General features: G+C 40.2%; 1 protein-coding gene across 1 annotated transcript in view; it reads right to left on the bottom strand.

Annotated features, from left to right (window-relative positions):
• Window positions 1-5,498: 5,498 nt before the first annotated feature.
• Window positions 5,499-14,106, bottom strand: part of LOC126974946 (beta-1,3-glucosyltransferase) — a 48,563-nt gene continuing 39,955 nt past the window's right edge. Inside the window, exons 10-12 of the mRNA XM_050822701.1 lie at window positions 13,358-13,467; window positions 8,004-8,173; window positions 5,499-7,406 (exon numbers count right to left, since the gene is read on the bottom strand). Of these exons, the coding sequence (XP_050678658.1) occupies window positions 7,251-7,406; window positions 8,004-8,173; window positions 13,358-13,467 (436 nt within the window). The 3' untranslated portion in view covers window positions 5,499-7,250. The remainder of the gene's footprint in view (window positions 7,407-8,003; window positions 8,174-13,357; window positions 13,468-14,106) is intronic.

Below are 14,106 nucleotides of genomic sequence, written 5' to 3' on the forward strand. Positions count from 1 at the left end.
AACGCAAGTTCTCTACAATATTTAGAAACCCTCCGAAATCTTCCGTCTTCGCCAGATCCATCGCACATGACTGTCATTTTTCCACGATTTGGATAAATTTTTAGATGGTTGAAAAATACTACCATAACATAAAAACCATGAAATATCTTCTATAAGATTTTACCCGTGACAATTTGAAACTTGGAAAAATAATTTAATATATTATTGTCATCCTAGAATTGCCAGAGATCTCCACGACAAGCGGACGTGCGCTGCCCTCATCCTATACGTTATAACAATAATTGACAGAAGACATATAGCGACCAGTGTCGATAATTTTTGAAAAAAAAAATATAGTAGGATGAAGCCCATTGGAAATAGAAGAGAATATAACAAAAATAAAGGAAAAATAAATTACGGGCGATCTGAGGTCGGGAAGTGGAAAGGGGGAGGGGGGGAGACTAAGGGTAAAAACGGTTTATCTCGATTTCCGGCAAAACTGCAAGTCCTATGGAAATAAGTCAAATGGCAAAATTCTAGGTAATAAAAAGATCTACAACTTTTGTTTTTACAATATTTTCACATAACCTCAAAATTTGGTGAAAATTTACCTTTTTGTGTCCCAAATACACTGTAATTAATTAGAATTGAAATATTTATTTTTTCACCTTATTTTGACTCAAATATTGAAAAAGAAACCTTATTTTCAATCGAAAATTCACCTGTCAAAATCAGTTTTTTTTTTTTTTCAAAAAATCGGTCTGTTTGCTGTTCGTCAAAATCTCTACTTTTCCCATAGTGTAAAAAAAATATAAATTACAATGGTAAATGTTCGGAAAATTTAAGCTGTGAAATTTCGATTGAAAATAAGGGTTCTTTTTTATATTTTTAAATAAAATTTTAATTTTTTTTTAATTGTAATGTGAATGTAATGTGAGAGTGACATTTCACCTTGTAATATGTGAAATTAATTTATCTTTTTATATTATTTTATATTGTTTTGACATTTTAGCGTAAGACTTCAATTTGAATTAAATTCTTTTTTTTTATGTGCATGATGTGTTCACCTGTAATTGCAGGAACACGATTTTCGGACTCAAAAATTCTAATTTTTTAATTGACATGTGTAGCAATAAATAAATAAATAATATAGACGGATGCAGTTTATTCTTTTGCATCTAAAATCATTTTACATATTGTACTTAGTCTTGTATTGTTCCCAAATAAACTTAAAATTTATTTATTTGTAATTGGAAATCAACTGACATACCTACACATTAATATCTCGTTTCACAGGCCTCCAAATGTTTGTGTATAATATAAGTTATAGGTAGGTATGAAAGCAAGGTCTTCATTCATTAAACAGCATGACTCGAACCAATCCAGTTTGTTTCCATAGCTTTCAAAACATCCATTAGTTTAGACAATTAGGGGCCCGATGATAAACGGTTGGTGAGATTCTGTCTGTCTGTTTGTGACTAGATCGTAACGAAACTTTGCCTTAGGACCTTTCACTTGTCTCGCCACACCATATACTTAGAATAAATTAGCGTATAGACCAACTGGCAGGTCGATGACACGTGACCAATTTGGATTAAGGCGAAGATTGAGGAGAAAACACGCAAACTAGGTATTTTTTATCAAGTTTTATGGTGAAAATATAGCATTTGGAGCTATGAACATTAATTTATCTTGTTAGACATACCTTTAAGTCTAATTTTTAAGTTGCCAATGCTTGCTGTTGATTATAGTTAATACTCCAGAGTTATTTTTAACAACCATTTTTATTTACAGTTAAACACTCTGTTTCTCGGTATGACGCATTTGTTTAGTACGAAACTTAGATGGGTTATTCTTATAGCTTGTACTTTTATAATGTAAGTCCATTTATTAGGATTAGTAATCAATATCAAGGATTATAAGCATATAACTGTTTGCACCTTACTTTTTTTTTTATGGAATATGAAGCGTACGGGTCACCTGGTGTTAAGTGATCACCGCCGCCCACATTCTCTTGCAACACCAGAGGAATCACAAGGGCGTTGCCGGCCCTTAAGGAAGGTGTACGCGCTTTTTTTGAAGGTACCCATGTCGTATCGTCCCGGAAACACCGCACAAGGAAGCTCATTCCACAGCTTAGTAGTACGAGGCTGAAAGCTCCTTGAAAACCGCACTGTGGAGGACCGCCACACATCCAGATGGTGGGGATGATATTCTAATTTGTGGCGTGTCATGCGAAGGTGGAATTCGGCGACAGGAATCACGTTAAACAGCTCTTCGAAACACTCCCCGTGTTGAATGCAGTAGAAGACACACAATGAAGCGACGTCTCTACGCAACACCAAGTGATCCAGCCGTTCACAGAGCACTGGGTCCCCGACAATTCGAGCTGCTCTGCGTTGCACGCAGTAAAATGGATCGAGCAGATACTGGGATGCGCCAGACCAGAGATGACAGCAATACTCCGTGTGTGGCCGGACCTGAGCTTTGTAGAGTGCTAGAATGTGGGCCGGCTTGAAGTATTACCGTGCTCTATTAATGACCCCCAGCTTCTTCGAATCCAATTTGGCTTTGCCCTCCAGATGGCCACGGAATTGGCAATCGCTCGAGATTTCGAGACCCCGTATTCCGATACTAGGCGAGGCTTTAAGCGAAGTGCTGTCGACGAGCGGTGATACGGCAAATGGGGTTTTTTTAGTGGCAAACTTGAGTCTTCTGGGGGTTAAATTGGACAAGGTTCAATTTACCCCATTCCGCGACCTTCTCGAGAGAGGACTCGATAGAAGATACAAGTTTCTCTTGGCACTAGTCGACGATTTCCCGAGAGAGACTTTCATTGCCCGTGTATACGGCATCACCAGTGCTGTCTGCATAGCAATGTATGTTGGAGGTGTCTTTACTTTTTGGCATAAGTGAAGTAAGAAAGTATTCGCTCGCAAAATATGATCAGGCGTTACATTTATCATACCTGTCATCATTCAAATACTTCAATCAGCGTGATGGTGATATAATTTCCTCTCACATTGCTGTATCAGGCAGTGGTATACTATTGATTCTGTTTTGGATGTTGTTCTGTTTGAATTTATTCAAAATTCTAAGGAATCTGATTCCAATCGTGGCTGTAAAAAGTAGTAATTCACTTATGTCTCATCTAATAAATACTAAGACCCTTATTCATAATAGTCTGCTAACTTAAAGCATTGCTATTTCTCAGTCAGTCTTCTTCTATTGACCTAAGTCAGAACACTCCTTAGCGGCTGTTTAAAGTTAGCGGACCATTATGAATAAGGGGGTAAATACTTTAGCGTATTTCTGGAATAATTCCATTTCATGAGAATGCTTAACTGAAAGAATTAACTATTCAGAGAACTTTCACCAATAAAAACATTATAATAATAATATGAAAAAATGACATATATTAGAACATTTTTATACAAATGATTTAAGTTTTCTTTAGTGTTAATTCCGCCAATATTTGTTTTTAAAACAATTCGACACATGTTTCGCTTCTACACGAGGCATCCTCAGGACGTGTTGTCTCGCCAAAATCTGGCACGAGACTCAAGTCTTCTCTTCTCCAGTCAGGATGCCTCGTATAGAGGCGAAACATGTGTCGAATTTGTTTTAAAGACAAATATTGGCGGAATTAACACTAAAGAAAACTTAAATCGTTTGTATAATTATGGATTTCCACAAAGTAACGCCTAATTCAATAAATTTTCTTAGAACATTTTTATAATTAGGTTACCTAACTTGAAACAAAAAGGGAAATACCCTATGTAGAGTAAAAAAGAATAGATGTGGCTGTTCCAACAGTAACTATTGTTATCTATTGATACAATTTTACATTTCTATCTTACTGTACGTACAGATGTCCTCTCTCTTTGTTTGTTTATTCAAATTCAAATATTATTTGACCTGTTGAAACGCGCGCTAGAAATAACGTGATTTTATCTAAAATTATTATATGAACAATTTGTTATGTTTTTAAAGTGATAAACCTCACTTCTAGGATTAATACAATTTGTAATACATTTAGATTTACAAGAGCGACATCTCAAGTCAATTTCCTAATATGCAAATATTGGGGTTGAGCAGGTTATCAACTGTAAAGTAGATCCTGTAGATGAAGCCACAACCTGGGAGTTGAATAAAGCATACAGGATTTTATGACGATACATCACTCGCACGGTAAGCTCAGTTGGCAGAGCACTGGCACAGAACGCCAGAGGTAGGTTTGAGTCGCGCATCGTTGTTTTCAGATTTTATTTGTGAATTATGATATAAATGTTGATCTGATTACCATAAAAACTTCCACCGAAAATTGGTTTGAACGAGATCTAGAAAACAGTTTTTTTTGAGAACACTATTATTAACCTTTGAGGAACTAGCGTCATTATTTGCACAAATTGAGGCCATCCTCAATAGCCGACCCCTTTGTCCTCTCAGTTCATCTCCTAATGACCTGCAACCTCTCATCCCGGCTCACTTTTTAATCGGCAGGCCACTTACGTCGCTGCCATCAGACTTCGTGGACTGCAGTACTAATCGTCTCGACCGCTACCAGCGTCTGGAGTAGGTTAGACAACACTTCTGGCAGCGTTGGACCAAGGAATATGTTGCCGAACTGCAGCAGTGCTCTAAGTGGCGCACTGAGAGTAGAGATCTCAAGCTCAATGATCTCGTCTTAATAAAGGAGGCGCATGGGCGGCATATCCAAACTGTTTCAAGGCAATGACGGCATTCCTCGCGTTGCAGATTCTACCACCCAAGGAACTATAAGAAGAGCCCTCAACAAGATTTGTCCACTACTTCCTTCAGAGGAAACTTGTTAAAAGCTTAAAGGAGCTTTCAACGGCCGGGAGGAAGTCGACGCCAGATTTCCTATCGTCGACTGGATTAAATTTAATCTTATTATTATATCGAGCCATACACCTAAACCTATCAAACAATTATTCTAATACTACTCCATTTACCTACTCTGTCAATCATACTTCATCCTTCATCTATCTGTCAAATATAACATTCATTCATTCACTCTTCTACTTCAGCTACTTGCACACGACACCTCAACTACACAAGAACTATTTATCTAATCCTGTTAAGACAGACGAAATATAAATCTTTGAGACGATATCAATCTTTCTTTTGTTCATCGCGAACAAAAACATTGATCAAAGTTACAACGAACTTTTATATTCTGTTACAGAACCCTTCATGGGCGAGTCCGACTCGCACTTGGCCGCTTTTTATAGTCTTTTTGTCAGCTGTAATTATGCTGAGGTTAAGCTATGACAGCCTGGTACAAAAGTTAAGTTACCGTTTTATCACACTTAGCTAAGTTTTTCGTTAGTAAAGTCTAAGCAAAATCTAAGTAAACTTTATAGATCTTAGCCTAGTTTCGCGACTAAGATCCATATCCCAGTCCATATGAATAGCTCAATCTCATTCTGTTAAAAAAAACAGTCTCAATAAAGGTAGGTCGTAAATATTTTCTGGTGAGAAATAAAACAATCAGATACAAAACTAATAAACTTTATTCAAACACAATTGATATGTTTAATTACATTTAAAATATAAAAACGTAAAACAGCAACCAGTCAAACAATGCTTTCACAAAAATGTCCTAATAAATAGCCTAAAAAATGGTTTGTTATGACTTATTTTACAAGATCGAGATCATTTTTTTTTAAATACAGCCCATTAAAGAATGTGATATAAATTAAAATATGTTAGGATTTTTTTTGATTAACGTGAGTGTTATACATAGAAATAAAATTCTTTTTAAGGGATTAAAACGCGTGAGTTCCTCTTAAAACGTTCGTCTCCTATATATATATAGATATATCAAAGGTCACGAAATGTCGAGTTAAATAAACAATTTTTAATACCTTAAGAAAAAAAAAAACAATTACAAGTAGACGCGTTTTAAAATCCTTTAATATGTATTTTATTTAACATACTTAATATGTTTAATAAAATACATTTTAGATATGTTTATCGTTATAATATTAGTTCAGTTACCGGCCTTCAAGCAACACTTATTGCTGGGTTCACATACCCATAGCGAACGACGGCATAAGAAAGCTATGAAACGAGACAGTTTGCTGGCCTTCGATCACTGTCGTTCTATGAATGTAGACAAGGTCTAAAGCGAACGCTTAGAATGCTATATTTACCTCGCGCATTGAGAGATAACAAGAGACGGCCATCTTAGTGACGTCAGATCCGGATAGGCACTTCAAAAACAACCAATCAAAAGTATGTTTACATACGGTCTGAAGTAGAAACTGAATATAACAAGATAATATCCTCCCTGTTCCAGCGCATGGGGTGATAGTAGTTAATTTCACAGTAGAAGCACGAATACCCCGTTCGCGATTCTTAATTTATTCTTCGTTGATATCGCTAATGTGTGTAGATCATATAAACTCTTAAAAATATATCCGCCCAAGGAAATACGGAATAAAGGTATACCTACACTTTAATGTGTCCGTTGACTAAACGCTAAAATCATTTCAATAATAGTTATAACACAAGTCAATTCGTGAACTTGTCATGTTTTACAATTATTATTACTCAAAACCTTCCTCCTTGGCCTGATAATTTAAAATTAGATAAATAGATATAGAAATCTATTTTGATTCTAATTTTATTACATATTTAACGCGACTGTATCGCCTTCTTGTTTACATTTTTATGGTTTGAATACATTTATATGCAATTCGTATTACTATGGGAAGCGACACGTGTTTTATAATATTTATTTTATATTCATTTACATTTCATAGGATCTTTCAATAAGGATTATTCAGTTTAAATCTTGACTAGGTTTTTAAAAACGTTACATAACAACTAATAACAAATGTCTTTCGAGCGCTTTTGGCGGTCTGAGATTAATATTTCTATCCATTTCCTGATTCTACATTTCAATAACCGATCGATGAATCGTTTTGTTGATATATTTTTTCACTCTCTCTCTATGTAAGACAGCGAAATGTTTTTTTTAGATTAGTTTTTCTAGGGCAGAGGGCGAACGAGCTAGTGACTCAGTTGATAGGAAATGGTGAGCCCCCTATGGACATCTGCAACACCAGGGGTCGAGAGATGCATTACCGTCCTTAAAGATGTGAGTATGCTCAATGCTTGAAGTTCCCTAAGTCGCATCTGTTCGGGAAATCTGCAGCCGGTAATTAGACCACAAAGTAAACCAATATAAAGGCTGGAGTCAAAATAATCATAAATTTAAAATCTTAATTTAAAATTGTCCGTTAGAGTTCGTCTTTGAGTCCGCGTGGGCGCAGCGCGAGGTCATCATGTTGGAACCAGGTGGCGTAAACCTTTAGAGGATCGGGCGACGAGTGGCGGTGGAACGAGACAGGCCGATCGCGTGCGACCACCTCGCGCGGGTAGTCTTGTGGACGAGCCTATACACAGACAGATATAAAATTACATGTTTGTTTTAGAGACCATAGCGCCATTGGATAATTTGACGTGTTTACATTACGTATGTATCCAAATATTTAAAAAATTGTTATTGTCACATATGATAATGGTGTAATTTACTACAATGTTCATATGCTCGGTTAAAGATCTCATAAGACACAATATAAACCTGTTTCTCAAATTACAAGATTCAACAAAACACGAAGTTTTTACAATAGAAGAAAAGCTATTGAAATGGAGGTGGGCTGGACACACAGTAAGAGGAAAACACATTATGCAAAGCAATATTGTTTTGCTAACCATAATATAATACGCGAAAAGAGGAAGATACATCAAAAAGCTAATTAAGATACTGATCTTTTGCTCTTATGCACCATTCCTGCTACTGAGCAGGAAAAGAAAAGAACGCGAACATGAAAAAAATCGTGCATTTTTAGCAAGAAAGGGCAAACAGACGAATAAATCGATGTCGACTGATGATGAAGTTATAGTTAATTTCACTCTCCTGGGTGTCAGTAACTGACAGTCAGGCTGGTACAGGTAAGGTTTACATACAGTGTGAACATGCGTGTGTGTACCTGATGGAAGAGCGGCGAGTGTGTGAGCGACACTCGCTGCACGTGTGTCGCGCACGCTCCCAGCGTCATGTCGTCCGGCGAGCCGAGCGTCGAGCACGAGCAACGGCTGGCCAACTTGCTCGCTCCCACGCTCAGCACCGTCCCGCCGCCACCCGTGATGTAGTCGTACCCTGACCGTGATTTTTCATATGAAAATAAGAGACGAGACGAGCAGCACCATCAGTTGATGGTAATTGAAACAAGCTGCCCATTACATTGCCGGTCGTGCAGCTTAGGATTCATGAAAAACCCAAAAATTCTGAGCGGCACTACAAGTGCACTCGTCACCTTGAGACGTAAGATGTTACGTCTCATTTACCTAGCAATTTCACTAGCTACGCCCTTCAGACCGAAACACAGTAATGTTTACACGTTACTGCTTCACGGCAGAAATAGGCGCCGTTGTGGTACCCATAATCTTTTTTTTTATGGAATAGGAGGACAAACGAGCGTACGGGTCACCTGGTGTTAAGTGATCATCGCCGCCCACATTCTCTTGCAACACCAGAGGAATCACAAGAGCGTTGCCGGCCTTTAAGGAAGGTGTACGTGCTTTTTTTGAAGGTACCCATGTCGAATCGTCCCGGAAACACCGCACACAGGGAGCTCATTCCACAGCTTTGTAGTACGAGGAAGAAAGCTCCTTGAAAACCGCACTGTGGAGGACCGCCACACATCCAGATGGTGGGAATGATATCCTAACTTGTGGCGTGTCGTGCGAATGTGAAATTCGGCGGCAGGAATCAGGTTAAACAGCTCTTCGGAACACTCCCCGTGATAAATGCGGTAGAAGACACACAATGAAGCGACGTCTCTACGCAACGCCAAGTGATCCAGCCGTTCACAGAGCACTGAGTCCCCGAAAATTTTAGCTGCTCTACGTTGCACTCGGTCAAATGGATCGAGCAGATACTGGGGTGCACCAGACCAGAGATGACAGCAATACTCCATGTGTGGCCGGACCTGCACTTTGTAGAGCGCTTGAATGTGGGCCGGCTTGAAGTATTGCCGTGCTCTATTGATGACGCCAAGCTTCTTCGAAGCCAATTTGGCTTTGCCCTCCAGATAGCCACGGAATTGGCAATCGCTCGAGATTTCGAGACCCAGTATTCCGATACTAGGCGCGGCTTTAAGAGAAGTGTTCTCGATGAGCGGTGATACGACAAATGGGGTTTTTTTAGTGATAAACGCGCAAACTTGAGTCTTCTGGGGGTTAAATTGGACAAGGTTCAATTTACCCCATTCCGCGACCTTCTCGAGAGAGGACTCGATAGAAGACACAAGTTTCTCCCGGCACTGGTCGACGATTTCCCGAGAGAGACCTGCATGGCCCGTGTATACGGCATCACCAGTGCTGTCATCTGCATAGCAATGCATGTTGGAGGTGTCCAACATATCATTGATATGCAGAAGAAACAGCGTAGGCGATAACACACAGCCTTGGGGCACTCCAGCATTCATGGGCTTCGGGTTCGAGCAATATCCGTCGACAACGACTTGTATGCTACGCCTAGTGAGGAAGCTGGAGGTCCACTTGCACAAGCTCTCGGGAAGCCCAAATGATGGAAGTTTTGAGAGGAGCGCATTGTGCCATACACGATCAAAGGCCTTCGCTATATCCAGGCAACTGCCAGGCCTTCCCCCTTGCTTTCAATAGCGGCCGCCCATCTATGTGTTAGGTATACCAGAAGATCACCTGCCGACCGTCTATGGCGAAAGCCGTACTGTCGGTCGTTGATCAACTGGTGACCCTCTAGGTATACTAAAAGCTGGCGGATAATTATGCTCTCCATGATTTTGGAGAGCAGGGAGGTGATAGCAATAGGTCTGTAGTTTGCCGGATCCGAACTGTCTCCTTTTTTTTGGATCGGATGGACAAGGGCTGACTTCCATGAGTCAGGGACTACGCCTTTGGAATAAGAGTGCCGGAATAAACGCGTTAGCACCGGCGTCAACTCAGGGGCACACGTTCTAAGCACGATTGGAGAAATGCCATCCGGCCCGCTTGACTTCCTGACGTTCAACGAAAACAGAGCTCGCCTAACAGTTTTCTGTCTGAACTGTATTTCAGAATTAGAGCTCTGACACCGCGGGATGGTTGGCGGTGTTTTTCCGTTGTCGTCAAGAGTCGAGTTGGAGGCGAAAAGAGCGCACAGGAGCTCGGCTTTCTCTTTTGCCGTATGGGCCAGGGTGTCATTCCTCATATGCAACGGCGGCATGGTCGGCTGGTTGAAGTTACCAAGAGCAGCTTTCGACAACGACCAGAACTTGCGTGTTCCGGTCGGGTAACTGGAAAGCTGCTCGCCGATTTTGACGACGTGCTTAGACTTCGCACGGGCGATTTGCCGCTTAAAACTCTGGAAGCACGGTTATATTTCCTCTTAAGAACTTTGCAGTTCGGATCCTTTGTGCCCAGCGCCGCAACCCAAGTTCGATACGCCTGTTTTGCATCGAACCAGGGCTGTGATCTGCCACCGATCGGTACTACAGAGCTTGGTATAAAAATATCCATGCCCTGCAGTATCACATCGGCTACTGCAATGGCGCAGGCACTAGGATCATCCGAAGGGAAACAAACCTTGCCCCAAGGGTAGGATGCAAAAAAGGAACGCATGCTATCCCAATCTGCTGACTTGTAGTGCCAAACGCGGCGGGTCGCTGGTGGTCTGCGACGTTGGCGTCGGATAGGCACTACACTCATGACCAGGCAATGGTCGGACGTTCCGAGAGGGGCGTCGACCTGGTAACTATCGGGATGTGTAGTCAGCAGAAGATCTAATAAGGACTGCATGTGGCTATCCACATCCGTGAGCCGCGTTGGCGACTCAACCAATTGGGACAGACCATACGCCAATGCAAAATTATGCACAGATCGCCCTGCGTAGTCTGTAGTACGTGATCCAAGCCATTCGGCATTGTGCCCGTTGAAATCACCCAAGACTACGATTTCAGCGGAGGGGATCTGTGCAAGCACGTCGTCAATTGCCGCTTGAACGCAGCCCATGAGATGATCGGTTTCTGCGTTACCACTATGGGACCTGTAAACACACGCATAGATACGGACGCGGTCGTCTAAATCTACGCGGAGCCAGAGAGTGGACAGGTCCCTACCCTCAAAATTGCCGAGACGGCGACAGCAGATATCCTCCCTAACGTACACACATACCCCGGCATGAGGCAAAAAGTTGTGCTCAATTTTGTACCCGGGGTACGTTAAATATGACGTATCGCTAGGTCGAGATATCTGCGTCTCCGTAAGGAAACACAAGGCCGGCTGCGCCGTCTCAAGGTGGTGGTGTTTAAATTGGAGTGAAGTCCCCTGATATTGCAAAAGTCCACGTTGAGCGTGGAGCTGGGTGCCGTGGTGTTACTGCCTCGTTTGTCCTCGGTCATGCGCGGTTCTATGCCCACCCCAGAATACGAAGGGCAGCCCGAGCGAGAGTGCTCGGGGAGGGATTCTCCGGCTCTGCTAGAGCCGGTACCCTCCTGGGGTAATATCTTTTTACGGACCGCTCTCATATTTTGTTTTGGGGGGGAAGGGATGGCCTCCGGTCCTCGACACTAACCTATGCGAAACATTCTTCACGCCGGTGCTTGGTGCTTCTGTGCGAGTGTGGTAATTAACCCGGACGAGTCTGGCCCGATTGTGCTGACGTTATAAGACGGCAGCGTGACTCTCCCACTTCTAAAAAGCCCTTAGTCGCCTCTTACGACACCCGTGGGCCTGGGACTCCCCTATTCTTTTTACGCCCCGGGGAAAGTACAGGCAGTACAATCTAGCCGGCATCCTGTGCAAAGGAGCCTCCTACCGGTGATATTGTGAATAAAGGACATTTAAAGAGAATAGACCAACAATAACTCGGCCGCTAAGCTTTCTCTTTGAACCACGCAGCGGTTAAATGACCTCTACTAACAAAATGATGTTTTATGCGCGTTCAGTTGGGAAGGATGCCACGCCCATACCCCTGACAAAAATTTGTTGACGCGGACTTCATAGTGATAGTTTGAATTCTATTTTCTTTAAATATCTTTGTTGAACTATATCGCGTTAATAAGTATGAGAAAATATAAAAATAAAAATAAGTGAAATAATAAACTTAAGTATATTAATTTTTTAAAAAAAAATCGTAAAAAGATTTAAAGCAAACTTACATTTTCAATTAATTCAAAATAAAAAGATATGTATTCATGTCTCTGGTCGATAAAAGACTTTATTTGAAGAAAAATTTTTAGAAATTGTTAGAAGTACTTATCGTCTCATCTCTCGGTTATCGTCTAACGTCCGTTTTCAATAACCTATCTATCCTTAGTTTAACTTACGAGACGTAGACAAATCTATCCTTTTACGCTTACTTACATTTCAATAACTTATCGACATAAATCATTGGACTATAACAGTTACTATATTGGACATAACTATGGATAGATAAGATGTTAACATTAAACGGTGACAGCAATGTTAGTAAGTTAAACTAAAGATAGATAGGTTATTGAAAACGGCCGTAAGAAAATTTAGTTAAGTTTGTTTGTCAAGATTGAAACAATATACATATTGAATCTATTACTATGAAGGTTTTTGACTTTCTTTGAATGTAACAATGTTTAATCACAATATTTTTTCACATATTTATTACATTAATTTTAATATACATAATATACACAAAAAACACTAACAAAAGTTTAAAAAAATTAATGTTTGTCATGTTTTTGCATTCCGTACCGCTCCTCTCCGAGTTGCATCACAACCCGATATGCTGAGTGTCATCCCTTACTCGTACGGTTTGCATTTCCCATGCCAGCTACGGCATATATTTTTCATTACTCATACTCGGAAAGTAATGTTGTTTTGATCTGATTATTGGGTGGAAAATGCTGCTTCCCTCCATAGAGAGGGAAAAACTCATACAAATTACCTCCCACCTAAGGGCCGGAATGAACTTTTAAAATAGAACTGTTCATAGCAGTTTTATGTAAAAAAGAACTAATTAAAAAAAATGCTGCGGCTATGTGACTTTCTAAACAGCGAGTGTGAACTGAGCGCAAACTTCTTTGAGCGGGATAAACCGCAACAATTACGTGGTAAGCTCCATATTTGAAATTTAAAAAGTCGACATTAATTGGCGGGATACTAATCTGTGCTTAGATAAACAACTAGTTTTATTTTCCTCGTATTTGAAATGAAAAGTAGAGCGTTTAACTCGGGTAAAAGTATCAATTCCTACTCGGACTATAGCCGCCCTTGCTGCGCTCAGGCGTCTAAATACCTCGGGAATTGATTATTTCGACCCTCGGTTAACAATCTACTATTCCCTTACCTTTACTAGCAGTCTCTTTGTTCCCATAGCCGTAGCCATATCGTTCTCCGAGCACTGTGACGTCATCCCCGCCGCGGTAGCAACTCAGAATCTCGCAAAGACGTTGAACTCTAGGTTACATAAATGTAATTTCGATTACACCTTTTATATATCTTCTCTATTCCTATATTAGTTGATATACGGTATTTATAAACCCAACAATCTCAAACAGAAATAAAAATTAAGGTAATGGTACAGACAGCTAAGAGGGAATATACATTATAATAAACATTCGTTTATCAGCGATATCAATATATAATACCTTATAAGTCGTTTTATAGTTATGTACTTGATTATTATTATTATTATTTATAGTAATGTTACTTTTGTTAACACTTAAGACTAAGAAGGACAGGTCCACTCGAACTCGGAAATACGATCCGTTATGGATCTATTGTGCTCTTTGCACAACCATACGATGATTCTCCACCATCACTTTCAGAGCAATCGAAAACTCTTTCAGGTTTTTAGAAACCCTGTTGGGAGTTTATGTCTTCCTAGATACTCGCTGCTTTTAAGACAGAGCTTACTGCACTCGCTCAGGATGTGGGAAGGTGTTTCGTTCTTTTAACCACAGAATATATAATATAATATATAGTGTATAAGTTTTTGTTTAGCCTGCAATGGCCGATAATCACTCTGCTAAGTGCTCTTATGTGAATTTGAAAATATATATTAAGACAGTTTTTATCAAAGCGTTTCAGTATTGA

The sequence above is a fragment of the Leptidea sinapis genome, chromosome 34 (assembly GCF_905404315.1).
Source record: "Leptidea sinapis chromosome 34, ilLepSina1.1, whole genome shotgun sequence".
In the NCBI taxonomy this organism is placed as follows: Eukaryota; Metazoa; Arthropoda; class Insecta; order Lepidoptera; family Pieridae; genus Leptidea; species Leptidea sinapis.